General features: G+C 40.1%; 1 protein-coding gene across 1 annotated transcript in view; it reads left to right on the forward strand.

Moving 5' to 3' along the window:
- Positions 1-3,587: 3,587 nt before the first annotated feature.
- col25a1 (collagen type XXV alpha 1 chain) overlaps positions 3,588-21,569 on the forward strand; it is a gene marked incomplete at its 5' end in the record, with an annotated part of 143,077 nt that continues 125,095 nt past the window's right edge. The window contains 4 exons of the mRNA XM_084404111.1: positions 3,588-3,659; positions 5,197-5,313; positions 11,438-11,473; positions 19,952-19,978. Coding sequence (XP_084260237.1) covers positions 3,588-3,659; positions 5,197-5,313; positions 11,438-11,473; positions 19,952-19,978 — 252 coding nt within the window. The remainder of the gene's footprint in view (positions 3,660-5,196; positions 5,314-11,437; positions 11,474-19,951; positions 19,979-21,569) is intronic.

Consider the following 21,569-nt stretch of genomic DNA (forward strand, 5'->3'; position numbering starts at 1 on the left):
GCTTGTCTTGCATGCTCACATCAATGTCTGTGAATGTATTGGCAGTAGCAAGCCTCGGTAGCAGATCTATTCCACATAGACCAAATACATTAACATTGCCACATCCATTACCATGCCATTCTCTATTACTATACCAATCTCTCATCATGTTGTCATGACAGAACTTAATATGGTGCATATAGTCTACACTGGACGCGACAAAGTGCAAATTGATTTGCAAATCCAATTGTTCTTAGTGTCAGAAGTAGCGCAGAGGCTTTGGAGTACGTCAGAAACGGAACGAGGCATCAGTATACTGTCAGGGATTTTGTGGGCCCTATCTTGCACCCAGCGCAATTGACTTTGTACACGGACGCATGTATCATTCCTATTTTGCACCCGCGCAAAGCGGACTTTTCCCTCCACAGAAGCACGTCAGTTAACTAAGAAATACACTTGTGCTCCCTGGGGCGGTTCAGCGCAAAGAGTGTTCCGGCGCAAACGTTCCCTCATGCTATTTTACAGGTTTAGAAAACAATTGCGCCACTAACCGAAAAAAAAAACAGTTTAAAGTCAGTGGCGCGTTGCGCATGTTATTCATATGCTATTTTAAGGGCGCATGCTTGGCCTTAATCAATGTAGCGTGTGCACAACTATCAATTAAAATGAAGCATTAAAAATATAAACAGCTTACCAAATTTAGTGTGACGGCTGTGCCTGTTTTTCCATCAGTTTAACCGCTTAACCATCTCTGGTATTCTTGATTTTTACAAGCCACCCGACCATTTTGTTTTCAGTTGTTTTTGCTCAAAAGCACTTGAGTGAAACAGCTCTAAATGTGAGATTTAATAGCAAAGCTTCAGTGATTCATTAGAGGGGGAAATTTGACTAATCTCCCAGCTAATTGTTGGCTATGGTTACGGCAGATTTGACGCAACTGAATTAAAGCAAAATTCTTGAGCTTATGTGAAATTAGAAAAACGTAGGGGGGCGCAAGTCCTAAAAGGTTGAAAACCCCTGCAGTGTATGACTGAATTAAACTAGTATTTCCACTTGCCGTTGTACAGCGTTTACTACAAAGATTATTGAGTGGATCTCTGAGCTGTGTGAGTGGAGGCGGGGCCACGTATACCAAATGAAGCAAGGGTGTAGAGTTATATTCAAACAATTTTAAGGCATGGATAATTTTTTTCCCCTTCTTAATGAGCCATGCAATTCAAATTACTTCCCATAAAATGGTCGGATGGAATATCGCATACACATTGTATTTCTCTGTGTTTTAATTCATATATTGTTTATTTCTTTATTTTATTTTAAGAATAGTGTTATGAGTGTTTATGATGATGTTCCTCATGGAGCATCATGGTGGCTCGGTGGAACTGTTGCCTCAGCAAAAAGGCCCCCAGTTCAAGTCCCAGCAGAGCCAGGAGGCCTTTCTCAGTAGGTTTCCAAATCCAAAATCCCACAATCCAAAAACATGCAGTATAGGTGAATTTGAGACACTATATTGTCAGTAGGTGTGAATAAGACTGTGGATGTGTGTGTGTCCTGTGATGGACTGCCTTGGGTTTTCCCCCATATATGCCTGATATGCTGGAAAATGCTCCAGCATTCCCGGTGACCCTACAGAGGATAAAGCATGAAACACGAGCAGAACAAATTTTGGTGTAAATCATTGGTAAAGCTGTTCTGACTTAAATTTTCAGAATCATGAAGATTTTCGTATTTTCAAAATGTGCACGTGCAAATGGTGCATAAAACATTCAAACGTTTTGTGTTCTTTTAGGCAAACTAATGACACAGAATTTTGCTGCACTATGTACCATAATAATATTTCACTATTTTATTTTATTTTTGTCTTTATTTTGATTATTATTAATATTATTATTTTATTTTTTGTAGCTGGGAGTTGAAAACTGTTCAACTTTTGGTAAAACACAGCGTTCGTCACTGTCACTTTTTAAAAATGATCAAAATTAGATTCTAGTAACACATTAGTTCTTGGCATTTCGTATCATCATAGCAACCAAAACGTCTCAGCTGGAAAAACGATGCGCTTCCAAAGTGCTCTCAAATGTCACCAGCTGGCCGTTATCAGAAGAGCGTCTGGCATTGTTTTTAGATGGCTAAAACTGCTGTGACGGACACACATTAATTGAATATTTATAGTTAGGCAAATGGTCACTTATGTTTACGAAAGTTTCAAGAATGAGGCCCAATATTCAAGTTTAAATGTAAGGGTAATGGCACACAATACAAGAGCACAAATCCAAAGTAAATGAGAAAGAAATACCTATGATCTGTGTTTGGCTAAGTTCGTTGCTGAGAACAAATCCAAAGTAAACGAGTAAGAAATACCTATGATCTGTGTTTGGCTAAGTGCACTGCTGAGATCAAATCATTTCTTTTCACATCATAACAGAGCAGTGTGTGAAAGCCTTTTTGTCAGTTAGACAACCTCTTTAAACTTCTAACTGATACAAAACAAATGCAAAAAAAGAGGTAAGTGCAAGCCTTCTTTGGAGTGTATGGTTTTTATTTTCATGCTTGCTGTTGTGTTTGTATTGTGCCATTGTTATGCTGTTTGTCCCCAGGGACTACCTGGTCTACCCACCCTGGCTGCATTACACAGCAATCAAATCCTGACTGTGAAGGTTTGTTGGCTCGGCCAAACGGCCCAGGCAGACTCTATGGATTATACACACACTGAGAAATATCAACAGAGCATTTGTCCCCTGTGCCTATGCAGTGACAGACTTGGCCCAAACACAATTGTGTCTGATAAATCCATTCCAACCAATCAAAAAATACTTTCACCCAATTATGACCCTCTCTCCAAGTTCCAGGGTTGTCATTATTATGCAGTGTGGTGACAGGAATTTATGCATTCACAGCAGAGCAACTGTTTATTTCCCCTAATAAACCAGTGATGCATGATTAATTATAAAAAAGATTAATATGTCTAGCCACCAAATATTCTGACCACTGTGTGCTTGTATTCTATGAATGGAATAATGCAAAAGAGACGTATTAAATGCTAAACTAAAGTAGCGAGATTCTGAGCTGGTATCTTTGGTTCACCACAAATCCACCCTTTCCCGATATTTAAATCTATAGTGACACAATTATTTGTGTCCTCTTAATTACTGGTGCCCCCTTGAGATAGCTTGACTATGTAAACATCTCATTTAGAGTCCACGGACAGAAACAAATAAATCTACATGATGGGTTTCAGTGTTTGCAATTCCTGGAGTCTGCCCTGGCTTCAAAGAAAACTGTGATGACAGTGCTTTCAGTGAGTAGAAGTTGACATGTTTCTTCGGATTGGCTCTGTCAGAGTAGGTGTCCTAGCACCCATGAGGTGGTAATTATAGCCTTTGCTGCCAAAGGCAGTTGAGACTTTCATTGCCTGCACCATGGAAAATGTCAATTTTTACTAATGCATGAAGGCACTGGATTGGGTCCTCTGACTCATTTACTTTAATCTAATCAATTGTTGTACCTTTTTTTCCTTTCCCCTTCCTCTTTCCGGGACCCCATGCAACTCTCCTCTCCAACTTCTCTTAACTTTGATCTTCGACCTCTTTTGACCTCACACTCCTGCTCAGATGGTCTTCCCTAAGATAAATCATGGCTTTCTTTCTGCTGATCAACAACTCATTAAACGTCGACTCATTAAGGTAGTGCTTGTCCTCATTCTGTTCTCTCTCACACTGCTCCGTCAGACTGGGCTTCTCATCTTTGGCCCATCATTTGCTCTCCATTCTTCTGCTTTTACCTCAGTCCTTAGCTAGACTAGTGACAAACTATTAAAATGAATTACATTAGTGTTTGCTAGTAAAAAAAAAAAGTCTAAATGAAGATATTGTGATAAGATCATTAATTATTTAAGATAATTATTTAATTTCTACTTTAAGTTTAAATCATATTAATAATTATTTTTATATCATTAAAAACACTAAATCATTTTGTTAAATTGACAGTATATACTTTATATATTATATATTCATAAATATATCATACTGCAAAAAAAGGAGGCTCTGAGTTCTGTGATCCATGCCATCTTTGTGGTGAGTGACCGCATACAAATTACAATGTATAAGTTGTCTGTCAACAGAGAAGAAATACAGAATAAGGAAACTGAAAGCACAAGTATAAATCACAAATCTTATTGTTCTAATTAATACGGCCAGATGATTCTTTCTGTTCCCCATTACAACCAGTGCAAGTGCTTAACATGAATGAAAAGTAAGTGTTCATACTCAGTCTAGGCAGGGTTAGAAATAATCTGGAGATAATTAGAATTTTCACAGTAGAACTGAACTGTATCATAACTGATTGGATTAATACAGAGAGCAAATATTACATCTGCTGCCATATGCTAAAATTGTTTGATTTAATACTGTGAGATAGGGCTGGGTGGTATGACAGTATATACCGTGACCATGGTATAAAGTGTCTGTCGTTAGAGATTTCACTATATCGTTCATTTTGCAGTATGTAAATATATCCACGTAGCACAGTACTACTTAAAGTTATATATGCATAAGAGTGATAAAGAAACATGCATGAATGAGAAAATATAGAGTGGGACTTGCTTGATGTTGAGCGCAATAAGCTTTGAAAAATAACTCAATGCGGTTGGTGCTCACGCTGACTGACACAGCTGAAGCACGCACACAGAAAGCCACCTCTCAGACCGCATGCAATCACAAATTCGGAACATCACTCACTGCTCTTGACTGAATCACTTTTGTATCTGTATAAGAATCAGTTCATATTTGTTTCGTACAGTGAAGACTATGCAGTGTTTTAGTTATACATTTAATTATTAAATTTATGTAGTATTTCTTAGTACATGTTAAATAAACTTTCTGTAGCTGAAAAACGTAAAGTTTATTTAACCTGTATCTTTGGTCTATTGTATTTGTCCTACTGTTTGTAATTTCCTTCTTTGTTCTTATTTTTAATAATATCGAGATATGTATCGGTATCGGTATCGTAAAATAAAATTTCTCATACCATGAAATAAGATTTTGGTCATATCGCCCATCCCTACTGTGAGATAAGAGAGGTTCTTCAAGATTCTCTTTGTTAGCTTATCAATGACTTTCAATCTGTTTCTCCCTTTCACTGTTTACAAACAACGTTAATGTATGTTATATTCATTGACTTTGACTAATAATGTTTGACGTATGTATATTATTACTTACACAGGGTGACCAGGGTCAAGCAGGGCCCCCAGGACCTCCTGGGCCTCCAGGCCCCCCAGGTCCCAGAGGACCCCCAGGGGACACAGGCAAAGATGGTCCTCGGGGAGTTCCAGGGCTCCCGGTAAGTATCTCTAAATTCAAAACCTATCAAAATGTTAGCAGTTGGAGGTTTAGCATGATAATGCTAAATTTTATCTGCGTCTTCATACGGCAGTTTTGAGGTGCAATTATTCCAAATACTACTAGCAAATCCTGTCACTATTGCATTGTTATATCGTCCTCCCAAATATAACTCAGAATTTATTAATGAATTTGCTGCATTTGTCGGAGACCTTGTCACTGCTTATGATAAAATACTGCTGCTTGGTGATTTTAATATTCATGTTTGCTGTGCATCTATAACCTTGTCCATGGAGTTTTTAAATCTTATTGAATCCTTTGACTTTGTTCAGTGGGTTTCTGGCCCTACGCATCAACAGGGTCATACCTTGGACTTGATTTTAACTCATGGTCTATCTGTCTCCGATATCACAATTAGCAATGCAACCTTCTCTGATCATATGCCTGTAATTTTTAATGTCCCATATTTTGGTCATTCACTAAAAACTCAGTCTATGGGGCGTATGTCTCGTACCCTCAGTGCACATTCCAGTGAGGAGTTCATGGCTGCATTTCATGAGGTGTGGACTTCTTTTAAAACTGAATCTACTCTACATAACCTGGATGCGGATGAACATCTCAGTTATTTTAATTCCACCTGTGCTTCTATTCTGAACAGTATTGCACCTTTAAAGCTTAAATTTCGTAAATCAGTGCCAATTCCATGGTTTAATGACTCAGTGCGCTCTCTTAGGCAGGCTTGCCGGCAAGCCGAGCGCAGATGGAAAAAAGACAAATTGCATGTTTCATATGAAATTATGAGAAACTCTCTTTCCTCATTTCAGAGGGCAGCTAAAGCTGCTAAGAGTAAATATTTCTCTGATTTAATTATGCTTAATAGAAATAACCCGCGTGTGCTTTTTTCCACTATTGACTCTGTGTTAAATCCACCTGTTAATCTTTTTCCTGAGCCTTCTGTCTCGCTCTGTGAAAGTTTTGCAAGCTTTTTCACTAATAAGGTATTGGCTATTAGATCTAAGATGTCTCAGACAGGACATGTTTTGCCAGAGATTCCATTATATTCCGTCACATGGTCTGTGTTTGAGCCACTCAGCTTTCAGGCCTGTAAGGAAATTGTGGATCGTCTTAAGCCTACATCATGCCTACATGATATTGTTCCATCACATTTCCTAAAACAAAATGTGGGTGCTATGGGTTCAAGTCTGCTGTCAGTCATTAACAAGTGCTTACATACGGGCACTGTTCCTGCTTGCCTCAAACAGGCTGTGATAACTCCTTATATTAAAAAACCTAATCTAGATCAATCATCTCTCTCCAGTTTTCGACCCATTTCAAATCTCCCTTTTATTTCAAAGATTATGGAGAAAGCAGTTTTGGTACAATTACAAACTTTCCTGTTAAATAATTCAATCAATGAAGTTTTTCAATCTGGTTTTAAAGCTTTACATAGCACTGAGTCTGCTCTTTTAAGAGTTCTTAATGACATATATTTTATCACAGATTCTGGCAAACCATTGGCTCTGATCCTCTTGGATCTAAGTGCCGCTTTTGACTTAGTAGACCACAGCATTCTTCTGTCACGCTTGGAGTCTTGTGTAGGACTTCGGGGTTCTGTCTTACAGTGGTTTCGCTCTTATCTGTCAGATAGATGTTTTACTGTTCAGTTAGGTCAATATTCATCCTCTAATAAACCGCTTAATTGTGGTGTCCCCCAGGGATCAATCCTTGGGCCGGTGTTATTCTCTCTATATTTACTTCCTCTGGCCACTATCTTTAAAAAATATGGTGTCTCCTTTCATTTATATGCTGACGACACCCAACTTTACCTTCCCCTGCAATGCAATAATGATTCTTCTCTTCAGCCACTGTTAGACTGCCTGAATGATCTTAAGGCATGGCTTTCCCTCAATTTTCTTCATTTAAATGAAAACAAAACTGAGTTTATTCTGTTCGGCCCCAAGGAAAACTGCGATTTTGACCTTGACCTCGGCCCTCTCACCCCTTACAACACAAAGTGTGTTAGGAATTTGGGCTTCTTATTTGATTCAAATTTAAAATTTGATAAACAGATTTCTGCTGTAGTCAAGTCATGTTTTTACCAACTCCGCCTTCTCAGTAAAGTAAAATCCATTCTTTCAAGAAATAATTTAGAAATAGCCATTCATGCTTTCATTACCTGTAGGCTTGATTACTGCAATTCATTGTACTATGGCAGTACTCAGGCATCTATCTCCCGCCTACAGCTAGTTCAGAACGCAGCCGCTAGATTGCTTGCAGGGAAGCGTAAGTTTGACCATATAACACCTGTTTTAATGTCCCTTCACTGGCTACCAGTCAAGTACAGGATTGAGTTTAAAATTTTATTATTTGTTTACAAAGCTTTGAATAATCTGGCACCGCAATATTTAACTGAACTTTTGGTTCCTTATACACCATCTAGAAACCTGAGATCCAGTGACCATGGCCTCCTAACAGTCCCTAAAGTAAAACTAAAAAAACGTGGCGATCGATCTTTTGCTGCCGCAGGCCCGAAGCTATGGAATAGCCTTCCGATGTTTATTAGGCATGCCCCGTCTATCTACATTTTTAAAACTCAGCTAAAGACTCATTTATTCTCCATGGCTTTTAACACTATATAGCTATTTTTAGCTATATTATTACTGCTCGCTTGTTCTTATTTTTTGTATTATATATGCATGCTGTATCTGTTTTATTTTTTTCTACTGTGTTTATTTGATTGCTTGTGAAGCACTTTGGTCAACCTTGGTTGTGTTTTAAATGTGCTCTATAAATAAATGATTGATTGATTGATTGATAATGCCTCTGACCCATATGGCTCTGGAAACAATGGCTTCTGTTGAAGGATCATGTTTACACACTCTGTTTTTTACCATTAGATAGATATCCATTACTTACGTAACCTTTTTCATTTGTGAATATATGTACATACACTGAGAGAGTTAAAAAAAAAAAAAAAAAGACAGAGAAAACTATTATCCACCAACATATAACCCCACCAGGACCTTCACTTGTTTGTTTGGACCAAGGCAAGAGTGTAAAAATATTAGGTGCAGCTCCCTTTTGAGGGAATTTCAATGCTGCGTCATTGTGTTGATGCTATGGGAAAGTCTTCAGCGTTTGCCAGTGAGTCATGAGGTTGTGGAAATCCCCTATCATGGAGTTGAGTAAGCACGGGTATAATTCAGAACCACATGTTGTGGGGAAAGTCGAGGGCTATCTCTCTCCCACCGCGGCGTCATCTTTAAAAAAGACTGCCTTGCCTTCAAGGCAATATTGTATCACATGTACTTTGGTTGTCAAGGCTTATGAAGTAGATGGTCAGGCCTACCAGGCTGGCCTGCTGAAGGATCTGGATTTTTGCTGGATGCCCCTGTCTGGCCTATTCGGCGACATGGTCATTACAAGTTGATAGGTTTCAGGCAGCCAAAAAGAAACCCGAGGCATTCCAGCAGCCTACAGCCTCAACCTCTTGTCCTGGGCCGAGCTCTTGGAGGGTGGAACCAGAAGGCCAGTGTGGAAGCTTTTGTCCCCCTTGCAAAGAGCCAAGGGCCAAGGGCCTAGGCGCTGCACACAATCCCAGCCTTTTGGCTCTAAAAGCAGATCTCAGCACAGTCATTGTTGCCTGGGCGTCTCCACTCGTCTCCACAAGATTACCAAACTGATTCTCCTTTCAGAGAGTTTGACAATTTCTGCTGAACCTCTCTCCTTGGGTTCTGCGAACTATAGAAAAAGGCTACAGAATTTAGATAAAGTCTCGTTCTCCTCTTTTCAATGGCTTGCTCCCGACTACGGTGAAACAAGATCAGATTATGTTGTTAACACAGGAGTTGCGTACTCTTTTGGACAAAGGGACCATAAAACATATTCCCCTCCCAATGAGAGTCTCAGGTCAAGAATGTCTCCTAAGCGATTGAGGTGTTTTGTTGTTGGATGTAAGAATGAACTTAGTCTTCATTTACTCTCGTTGTTACTCAAGGATGGATCTGTACTGTTCGTGATTCAGCTTACAGTCTCCGGAGCGACAGGCCTAACGTTACTGATCACGGCAAAAATGAAAGTGAGAGCGCGCACTTTATGACAGCTCATCCAGTCGTGGATATACAGTTTACCAGTTGATTAAGCACCCACTGAAAAGGTGTGTATATATTTGTTTACTGTTAGTTCTAACAAGTGTTTTGTGTATTTCGCTGTGTATGTTCCATGATAATGAAAGGGAGAGAGAGAGAGTTTATGGATAAGACTTTAATGCGCACTTATATACTGTGTTTATTCGGCTCTTACAGTGATTTTCTGGAGTAAAACTAAGGCTTCATCTTTTGTGTGAGGTACAATAAACTTAATTGAACTCATCAGTATATTTTGGTCATCATTCGGACGGGGTCTGCTACAGCAGGCTTGTATTAATAGTGGATAAAAGCAGATGACAAATAACCGTAATTAAACTAAACTATTCCTGTTCTATTTCCATACAGCATATATTCTCTGGCTCTGTGGGCATTACTGTGCGACTCCGAGTCAAAATGAACACCACTACTGAGTTTCTGTTTTGATATTATCAGATGAGATTGTCCTGGCTCTTTGTGCGAGATCGTGAGGCTCCACCCCCTGGGCCGGCAGCAGCAGTTAATTTGCATTTAAAGGGATACACACTAAAACGGTGCGTTTTTCTGAGCCCCCAAAAATGACAATTGAAACATGCTGTAAAAAATTATCTGTTGGGTATTTTGAGCTAAAACTTAACATACACACTCTGGGGACATCAGAGACTTATTTTACATCTTGTGAAAAGGGGCATAATAGGTGCCCTTTAAGTTTAGGGGCAAAGTTTAGCAATATCAGGTTCCTTTCAGCCTGGCCTTGTCTCCTCGCAACTTCACCAAGTGCATGGATTCAGCTCTGGCTCCATTGTGACTCCTGGGCATATTACAATGTATAATATGGTAACTAAATTACATAAACGACTGGCTAATATTGGCTCGAAAGAGTTGGTGGTCTGGCATTGTGACGTCGTCTTCACTCATCTAAGGTGCTTGGGTTTAAGATTAAACCAGAAGAAAAATATTTTTTCTCCAAATTAGACGACTGCTTTTCTCAGCATGGTTTGGGACTTGACTACGATGCAGGCACAGATGTCGCCCGTTTGAGTAGAGTCTATTCTCGCCATGGTGGGCTGGGCAGCTTAAAACTAGGTCAGGAGATTTCTCTCCATCAATGCCAGACAGTGTTGGGTCTGATGGCCACTGCCACCAACATAATACAGTTGGGCATGCTGCACATGAGGCCCTTCAAGTGGTGGCTCAAGAACAAGTGGTTCCACCCTCTATTACATGCACATTACATGGAAGGGGTGGATCTCCTCAATCACCACCAATGTGCAGCATTAAACTGGATGATGCGACGGCAGCCATAGTACACCAGAACGCCCACCACACACCAGTTTATTGGTGGAGAGGAGACAAAGTGTTCATGCTTCATGCCAGTCAGTATATATGGGGATGATTAGGAGGCCATGATGGTGGACAGAGGCCAATGGGCAAATTATATTTAATTTGATATTTGATATATTTGATATATTTACATTTACATTAATTCATCTTGCAGACACTTTTATCCAAAACAACTTACAAATTAGGAATACAGCAAGCAATTCATAGTGAAGAGGCAAATAAACACAAGTCATTGCTTAGTGTAGCATAAGATAGAATAGAGAGGGATTAAAGGAAAGTGAAAGCATAGATTTTTTTATTTTTTTTATGATGAAGTTTTTTCTTCAGACAAATTAATCTGATGACGCCGTGTTCAGGTGCCATTTTATAGACATAGTCACATACTACGTAGCATCACCTGACTTTGTCCATGGCCAATAGTATTGGCGCGTGTGAACATGTTATTCAGACAATGGCACACACTGAAGATGTTCCAATAGTATCAATGCAATGATGCAGCATCTCGTTCCCATCTCTGGGGAGACGTTTGTCTTATTCAGTTAAGTCAAGATAATTATATTGTTTTTTTCCAAACTTTCTGTTACTAAGAAAGAAACTAATACATTTTAATGTTTCCTTTTAACAGTTAGGACTAAATATATGTTGTGTCCCTCACAGGGAGACCCTGGAAATCCAGGGGAGATCGGACAAATGGTAAGTGTCTTATGTATTTACAGCTGCTAACATCATAGCCTCTTCAATACAATTAAAGACAATGCTAGATTTAGTATATCTAATATCTAATTATGGCAATTTTCCTCCTCCTTAATCAACAAAATGTGTTTAATCGGAAACAAATTAGAGCATCATACTTTTGACAAAAACTGAAGTACATTTGCACGAAATGTGACTCTACCCTGCTGAAAAATCTAGCATTGCTGCTCACCAGCATAAAGTATGTCTTGCATGCTAGGACCAACATGGAATGCTGTTTCGCTGGTCACCAACATGGGGAGCAGATGTGCTGGTAGACCAGCTACCAGTTCTTTTGCTTGAGAACAGCATGACTATTATGGTCCCCCAGCTAGACCAGCACTATACCAGCTCTAAGCAGCATTAACCAGCCTGAATCAATTAATCAAAATGTATCAGTTAATCAACATTTTTATTATATTTACAAAATACAATTATGTTGGTCATTGAAAACATAAGAAAACTTTTCTTTGTACTTTTGTCAGTTAAAAAAAAGGTAAAAGAGAATTAACAAATCAAAGATTGATGATTTTATTGCATTTTACAAAATGTCCCAACTTTTCTGGAAATGGGGTTGCAGTTATCGTTATAGTTATCTTTATAGTTATCATTCTTGGTGTGAACAGGCCTTTATGGTCGAATAGATGGCACATCTTGAGTCTTACGAGGAAAATCACGAGTTAACGCGAAAGGTTGTTTGATTCCCAAGACAGAGATCCAAAACAGACTTTCTTCTTTTAAGACCTCTAAATGTGACCTCTGGAACGCAGGACTAAAATCCTCTTTAAAACCACAGAGACTGCCTTTACATATCAAAATGCATCAGATCATTCCAAAATTATGCTAGATGGGCTTATAATCAAGCATCATTTCATTACATAATTCTACATTAGATCTGTAACCCACACATTTGACTATAATGTTGTAATCGCTCATTGTTTATATCCTTTTTAATAACAATTTAATAGTTCATGGGATTTATGGAGTGCTTGGTATCTGTGTCAATGATTTCTCATTTCTCGAATTATGGTATGGATCAAATCCATGTAAAATGTATTGTACTCTCATTATAAAATTCATGTCGAAATCATACCCTGCTAAAGTGGGAAAGTCAAGAGACAATGTGACTAATCAGATAACATGAAATTTATGGTGAGAAGATGAGAAAAACAATGTCTAATTGATCAGAACTCCTCCAAAGGGATGGACAAACATCTGAGTTTAAAAATTCAGGACACGAACAAAGCATTAGACGAGAACACAAGATGACGAGATGAGATCAGATCAGATTTGGGAGACCTGTTAAATGGGTTAAGACTGAACAGCATCAAATAGACATTACAAAAAGTAGCTTTTTTTAAGAAATAGTATATTTGATTCAACATAGAATTTATTGCACATAACCTTTTAGGCTACCACCATTAGGGTGAGTAAATGATGACAGAATTTTCATTTTTGGGTGAACTATACCTTTAATGGGGTTTTAATCACGTGAAACGTAATTTTTTTAATGAAATAATACTCTTAAATAAGAATTTTTTCACCAACAGCTATATGAAATGTCAGATGACCTAGGTAGGTTTGGGAGAATTTTAACATGTTATTTTTTTCCGTAACTTTTTTATTAAATTAACACGTTAAATCAAAAGCCCTAATAAAGATACATATAATACAGTGTAAGTTTGTTCTTTATGTGCGTGTGGTATGAATTTTTGTTTCTTCAGGTCTTAAAAAGGTCTTAATAAGCGTGAAAGCCTTCAACCCTGCGGATAGACCCTCTCCGTTTTTCTTGCTCTGAAACACTTCCTCCCAGACCTGAGGGGCTTCTAACATGTGTTGGTGTGGACAGACAACACATTGGTAGTCTCCTACATATATTACCAGGGCGGGATGCATTCGCATAACTGTTTCAGGCTGGTGCAGCAGATCCTGCTCTGTGCCGAGGACAAACTGTTCTCCTTGATGGCAGTTTACATCCCCAGACACTAAAATTTGGTGTCCTTTGATCCTGTCATGGCAGAATATGGTGCGATCAGCGTTGCTTGGTGTAATAAGGTTCGTAGTTTCGTTTGTGTAGGAAGGAAGAAGACAGGGGTCGGCTGACTGGGACACTCACTTTTATTATCTCTTTTCACAATAAAACAAAAGGTGCGCACAAAGCGCCTTCACCGTGATAAACACAGCTTCTCACAAAACAATAATCTCAGCGTTCAGCTTGCTCTCTTTCCACGTCAGCGTCCTCGTGAGGTCCCAGTCCAAAACTCTCTTCCCATATCTCTCGCTCTCCCAGGTTATATGCAGTCTCTCCACGCCAATTACTGCAATCAGACACAGGTGTTCATCATCTGCACTTGACCTACTTACTCACCGCTCGGCCCCCTCCTTTCTCTCCCGCTACAGACTTCGCTAAACCACGCCCCCCTCGCCACATACCCCCACCGCCCGACTCAGGCCGGGGAGCCATCCGGCCTGCAGCCTCCCCCCCCCTCCTCCTGGAGAGGAAGTCAGCCACAGTCATCTGTGCACCCGGCCTGTGGATCACCTGGAACTTAAAAGGCTGTAAAGCTAGATACCAACGAGTGATCCGCGCGTTGGTATCCTTCATGCGGTGGAGCCACTGCAGGGGAGCAAGGTCCGAGCAGAGGGTGAACTCCCGTCCCAAGAGGTAATAGCGGAGGGTGAGGACGGCCCACCTGATGGCTAAACACTCCTTCTCTATGGTGCTGTACATCGTCTCTCTCTTTGAGAGCTTCCGACTGATGTACAGCACCGGCCGCTCCTCACCCCCCACCTCCTGGGACAGGACTGCGCCCATCCCTCTGTCCGATGCGTCGGTCTGCAGAATAAAAGGGAGAGAAAAGTCAGGGGCATGTAAGAGTGGGCCGCCACACAAAGCAGCCTTTATCAGAACGCCGGCGCCGCTTGAGGGGGCCCCGACCCAGCAAACGAGCCCCCTCCCCGGGTAAAGGCTCTAGAAGGTGCCGCCGGCTCGCTCTGGCTCCCCGTCCTCCACCGCGGCAGGGGTTTCGGCGGCAGCCCCCCGTGGGTCCTGGGGAGGGGGACAGGTCTAGAGGGAGAGGGAGAGAGAGAGAGAGAGAGAGAGAGGAAGAGAGGCAGATGGTAGAGGTTCGCCGACCCCCAGACACGCCAGCTGGATGGCCTGATTCAGCGACGTCGGGCGGTGGCACTGGACCCACTCTGCAGTTCTCTTTGGCAGTCTTGAGATGAACTGCTCCAGTACCACTCGGTCGATGATTCCCTCGACGTCGCTTCCATCGGCCATCAGCCACTTGCGGCAGGAGTCCCGGAGCTGTTGTGCCATGATGAAGGGCCGGCCGGACTCTTCGAGGCTCAGGGTCCTGAACCTCTGTCGGTGTTGTTCTGGGGTCCGGCCGACCCGCTGTAGTATGGCACGTTTAAGATCTTTATAGACCAGGAGATTCTGGACTGGCAGTTGGTGTGCGGCTACTTGTGCTTCTCCGGAAAGCAACGGGATGAGCCGCATTGGCCAGTCCGTGGAGGGCCATCCCCTATCCTCCGCTGACCTTTCAAATAAGTCCAAGAAAGCCTCGGGGTCATCCTGTGGCCCCATCTTGTTCAGCGGCAGCGGTGAGGATATGTCTTTAGATGGTTGGGGGACAGCCCTAACCTCCCGGTCTATCCAGCTCCGGAACAGCTCGCGGTCTTCATGCTGGCCTCGGAGGAGCGCTTCAAAACGATGGTCTTGCTCCTCCTTTATGGCCAGCAGCTGTTGATGTCCGCAAATGGCGAGGCTGGCGGGTTTTGCATGGCGGCGATGATCTTCTTCCTTCCCGGGTTTCGGCTCCACTGTAATAAGGTTCATAGTTTCGTTTGTGTAGGAAGGAAGAAGACAGGGGTCGGCTGACTGGGACACTCACTTTTATTATCTCTTTTCACAATAAAACAAAAGGTGCGCACAAAGCGCCTTCACCGTGATAAACACAGCTTCTCACAAAACAATAATCTCAGCGTTCAGCTTGCTCTCTTTCCACGTCAGCGTCCTCGTGAGGTCCCAGTCCAAAACTCTCTTCCCATATCTCTCGCTCTCCCAGGTTATATGCAGTCTCTCCACGCCAATTACTGCAATCAGACACAGGTGTTCATCATCTGCACTTGACCTACTTACTCACCGCTCGGCCCCCTCCTTTCTCTCCTGCTACAGACTTCTCTAAACCACGCCCCCCTCACCACACTTGGATCCAGTATCCATCCTGGTATCTCGTATCTTGCATGGTGCCAGACAGCCAAGGCCTATCTGCTAACAGTTCCTTCCTGGGATCCTTCCATAGTTCTGGAAGGCTCACGAGAGGCCCTTAAAGTCAGCTTCAGAGAAGTTTCTGACTCTCAAAGTAGCTCTGGTAATGGTTAGATCTTCACTTAAGAGGATGGGAGACCTCCAGGCCTTTTCGTTGGCCTCCTCCTGCTTTTATTTTGCCCCTGGACAGTCAAAGTAATACTGCACCCTATCTGATCAACTTTTCATTTGCTTTGGTGGGCGCAGTCGAGGTTCCATTGCCACCAAGCAGACGTTATCGCACTAGGTTACTGATGCAATATCTAATGCCAATGAGGAAAGTGGCACTCTACCCAGAATGAGGCATCCTCTAAGGTGCTTTTTAAAGAGGCGCTCTTGCAAGTTGTTTGTGCTGCGGCAGGCTGGTCCTATCCGCACATTCATATGATTTTATAGAGTGCATATGGATTCAGCTCCCAACTTTCGAGTCCTCTTGGGTTAATCCATTCCACTAGCCCACTTTTACATTTACATTTAGTCATTTAGCAAACGCTTTTGTCCAAAGCGACTTACAAATTAGGACTACATTAAGCGAGTCATCGTGAAGAGGCAAAAACAACGCAAGAAGTGCTCAAAATACAAAGTTCAGGCATTGTTTTTTTTTTTTTTTATGAGGGTAAGTGCTCACGGAAGAGATGCGGTTTCAGCTGTCTTTTGAATGTTGTCAGGGATTCTGCATTCCGGATGAGGGTGGGGAGAGCATTCCACCAGCATGGAACCATGAATGAGAATGTTCTGGAAAGTGATTTTGTGGCTCTCTGTGATGGAACCCAAGACGTCGCTTGTTGACCGATCGTAGGCTTGTGGTAGGGATGTAGACTCTTAGGAGTGAGTGAAAGTAGGAGGGAGCTGAGCCTGTGATAGATCTGTAAGCAAGCGTCAATGCCTTGAACTTGATGCGAGCAGCGAGTGGTAGCCAGTGCAGAGAGATGAACAGAGGAGTGATGTGGGCCCTTTTTGGCTCGTTGAAGACAAGACGAGCTGCAGCATTCTGAATCATTTGTAAAGGTTTAGTTGCACATGATGGAAGTCCAGCCAGAAGAGCATTGTAATAGTCAAGCCTAGAAATGACCAGGGCCTGGATGAGAAGTTGTGTTGCATGCTCAGTTAGGAAAGGCCTGATCTTCCTGATGTTGTGCAGTGCAAACCTGCATGATTGAGCTGTCTTTGAAATGTGATCTGTGAAGGTCAGCTGGTCATCCAATATTACTCCAAGATTTCTGACCGACCTTGATGGGGTGATTGAATCTAGCTGGATAGTGAAGTCGTGTTGTAGAGATGGATTGGCAGGGAGGTCTTTGCCAGGTTGAGCTGCATGTGATGTTCCTTCATCCATGCCGAGATGTCCGCCAGACAGCTTGAGATCCGTGGAGCTACTGTGGTGGGATCATCTGGTTGAAATGAGAGGAAGAGCTGCGTGTCATCAGCATAGCAGTGGTAAGAGAAACCATGTGCCTGTATTGCGCGACAGCGCGCAAACTACATAGATATAATGCTTTCACCGCTGAGTGAGGACAGCTGTCTCGGCCCTGTCCTGAATCTTCTCTAGTTTATATCAGTTTATTAACAGTTGCTGTCTCGGCCCAGGAATTAGCACAGCAAAATCAAATAATCCGCAAATTGGAGAAATCGAAACTGCTGTTGGACTTAAGTGCAATAAAATTCAAACTGCAATTCTTTCAGACGCGGCAGCTGTTATTTAAAGTAGGAACGCGTATAATTAAAATACAGATTTATGTGAAGGTAAAAATTAAAACTAAGTACAGAATCGAAAATAGCCTTACCTTGACTCAAATGGTAAACTGAAACAACAGGAGAACTGGATATTAAGAAAAACCACCTGCGTGCTCTCACCATTTCCACATACTGACCGCTTGTCCTGGCTTTGGCCTTGTGGAGCAGGCAATTTCCAATATGGTGGCGTGGGGTTTCCATAGCGTCAACACCATGGCACAGTGTCAGAGTTCCCTCAAAAGGGAATGTCAGTGGTTATATAATCCGGTTCCCTGAGAAGGGAACAAGATGCTGCGCCATGGTGTTGACGCTATGGAAACGTTAATACCCACGTTAGTAAAAAAAATTTCAAACCTGATAGAGCATTGACCTTTTAGCGCCACTCAACAGGCACTTAATTTTATATGTACATAAACCAACATAATAAATGTTTGATTCACATTCTTTTTTTTTTTTTGAGATACAACTATCAGAAACTATCAGAAGCTCTGAAGACTATAATCATAGATACAGGTCAGATAGCTTAAAGTATAAATTAAATGTAAAAAACTATATTCTATTCAGATATGTTGTTGTAAAAATGACATAGTAATGACAAAAATGTTAAAGTATTTAATGGCAGTATAATAAAAATACACACATACCGTGCAGCTATTACAATTCCTGCACAGTTGTTTCTGTGGTACTTGGCAGTAGATTGTGTTCACAGGTCCAGGTTTTAACATTGTTAGATTATTGAATAACATATAATTTGGTATGGCCTTGAAGTAATAATAATTCTTTGCGGTTGTAGATCTATAGCAAATTTAAAGATGTACTGAAAAGAATGTCTTCCTAAGAAATAGAGAGATTTGGAAAAAAAGAATAGAATAGAACTTGGCCTCATATAAACCATGACAGCACTTGACAAATGGAATAGGACACATTGAAATATATTAAGGGCCTGTTCGCATTAGATGTATCTGTTTCAAGGTGGTTTATTTCCTTCATTATGCCTCTTCAATCAGCAGTCTTTCAGTTCTCAGCTTCTAAAGTACACTTTTAGATTTTTCTAAGTTGTAAATAAAACAAAGATTATTGGAGTATGTTTTATATGAAAATACTATTTCAGTTTTTCTACTTCAAATTTTAATATTCAATTCAATGTCAGTGTTCAATGTCAATATTCAATTACTAACCGTTTCTTTGTAATTATTTGTGAAAATTGAGTGAAATTTGTTTCAACGTAAATCCTACACCATTTTTTTTTCAGTGTATGTGAAATTTCTCCATTGATCCATCACTGTAATAGATGAATCAATGGAGTGAACATGCTCCCTAAAGCATGACTTGAACCCTTGCAGGATACAGCATGATTCATTAGCATGTTGCAGCAAAGGGGATGAGTTTTGTTTATGAAGTTGCACACTTTGATTAAAGACATCAGTGTTGCTGGTGCACAAGGAGTTCTATGGAGAAAGCTGTTAGCATTCCCATTCATCTAAGTGGTTTAGAAATACACAACCTGAATTGCTTCATGGATGCTCAGTTCTGAAAACATTTTTCCATACAGAAAATGGCGCCCTGGTAATGTTGTTTAGCTAATGGCAACAAAATAACACACAGTCCCAAACCTTTGACTAACTTTATATTAGATCTCTTTGCTCCAGGCATCAAATATAGCAGACAAGTCTATATTTTATGATGTTACAAGCCTTCCAAAAAAAACTAAAACAAAACAAAAACAGTGACTGGTAAAAAATGAGCATGTGTTTTGGCACTGTGTACAAGGAGGCATGGTGCCCTTTCACAGTTAAGGGGAAAGCCCTGTAATGTGCTTTTATGCCTATTTTCCACCTCTGTCACCTGGCCAAAAATCTGAGGGCAAATCTAGGCATTGCATTGTTCTTGTCTTTTATGGCTTGGTGTGATTATTATTTTACATAACAATGTAATATATCTTTCATGGTAATGATTTGTTGTCCTTAACCGGAGGGAGATTTGAACAGTAATTTGCATAAGGCTGGCTCCTCTGCCTGCCAGTGTACAGACGCCAACAAATCTTTTGGTCGATGCTTGAATCAATCAGACAAAGAAATGGCTCTTCTTTTTGGACGCGTTTCAAAGGCCTGCCATTTTCTTATGCTCAGTTTATTATATATTGAAAAATCACAATGTGGTATGGTTACAAAGAAATAAGATTTGGAATATAATCATAAATATAATTTCAATATCAATATCAACACTTTTCATAATTCAGGCCTCATTAAATAGTTACAATAGTGACTTAGCAGAAAAGGTTAGGTTAAAGTACACTGCAGTGCAGAAGATTGTTCCATCATATCTAGAATTTCTGATTTAGTTGGTTCACTTGTGCGTTTTAACTCCTTTTTGTCATTTTCTCTTTCCAGGGACCTGAGGGCCCTCCTGGACAGAAGGTACTGTACAGTTGAAGCTTCTGTTTTACTGATCATGGAAGCCTGTTTCTGCCTAAGAATATCAAATAATTGTGAAAGAAAGCTTACAATAAGAATTAAACGTAAAAAATAAATAATAATAATAATACTTTTATTTAGTACGCATTGAATTGATCAGTGACAATAAAGATTTTTAGATTGTTACAAAAATTGGTATTTCAAATAATTGATGTTATTATAAACTTTTTTATTTATCAAAAAATCCTGAAAAAATATTTCATGATTTCCATAAAATTATTAAAAATGTTAAATATATTAAGCCGTGCAGTTTTCAATGTAGATAATAATAAGAAATTATACTTAAGCACCAAATGAGCATATTAAAATAATTTATGAAGGATCATTTGACACTGAAGACTGAAATAGTGGCTGCCGAAAATTCAGCTTTGCCTCACAAGAATAAACAACATTTTAAAATATATTCAAGGAATAGTTTACCCATAATAAAAAAAAAAAAAAAAAAAAAAAAAATTAAATATCCTGATTATTTACTCACCCCAAGACCATCCAAGATGTACATGACTTTCTCTCCTTACCAAAGAGAAATTAAGGTTTGGGAGGAAAATATTTTCTCCATTTAATGCTAGTGAATGGGGATCAGCGTAGTCCATTTTTGATGGTCCAAAATCCATACTTAGGCAGCTTCAAAGGGCTCCACATGACCCCTGCCGACGATTAAGGGTCTTCTCTAGCAAAACGATCAGTCATTTTTAGATTATTATTATTTTATTTTTTTTACAGTATAGTCAACAAACTGACATAAGAAAAACAAAGATACATTCATTGCTAAACCTGTGCTATATACAAGATGCAGAACATACAGTAGAATGAGGATAATGTGGTATTTTGCAGATACATTAAATTATATGAGGCATCAGGTATGGTCTGGTTCACCCTTTTCCAACCTATCAGACTGTTTCTTTAAACACTTGTTAGGAAAACATCAAGACTGGACTTGTAAAGAGGGTATGCACATGATGTCACAGCAGTTACATCCACTAAGTGGAAGAAAGACTGAGTGGCACCAATAATGTTCAGCTTGAATGCAGTGAAAAAGCATCTAAAATGGTAAAGAGTTGTTGTGTTATTCATTGTAAGTGTAGCGAATTAGCTCAAAAAGGGGAATATATAATTAATCATACTGGTTATGATCAATTATTACCTACATATTTTAAATCGCCCAAAAAAGGGATACATAGCCCATGTATTTGTATCTATATATATGAATAATTATTATTATAATTATTATTATTATAATCAATTATGAATATACAGATAGGCTAGAATAGATACATTTTCAGAATAACCTTTCACAGAATTAATTTCACATCGAATAATCTGTTTGTCCACCGAACGATCTTCTTATCAACTCTCAAGGAAGATTATTCTTCTTATCAACTCTCAAGAAAGGTTATTCTTCTGGTCATGAAGACTAACTTTCCTGTTCTATTAGATTACTATAAAGTACTCAACAATATAAAAGCTTGTAGCTTAAGATCTCACATTTAAGACACTTTGCTAGGTGAGCAGGAGACAGAGGCAATCAAGCGTA

Source organism: Rutilus rutilus (assembly GCF_951802725.1).
Source record: "Rutilus rutilus genome assembly, chromosome: 3".
In the NCBI taxonomy this organism is placed as follows: Eukaryota; Metazoa; Chordata; class Actinopteri; order Cypriniformes; family Leuciscidae; genus Rutilus; species Rutilus rutilus.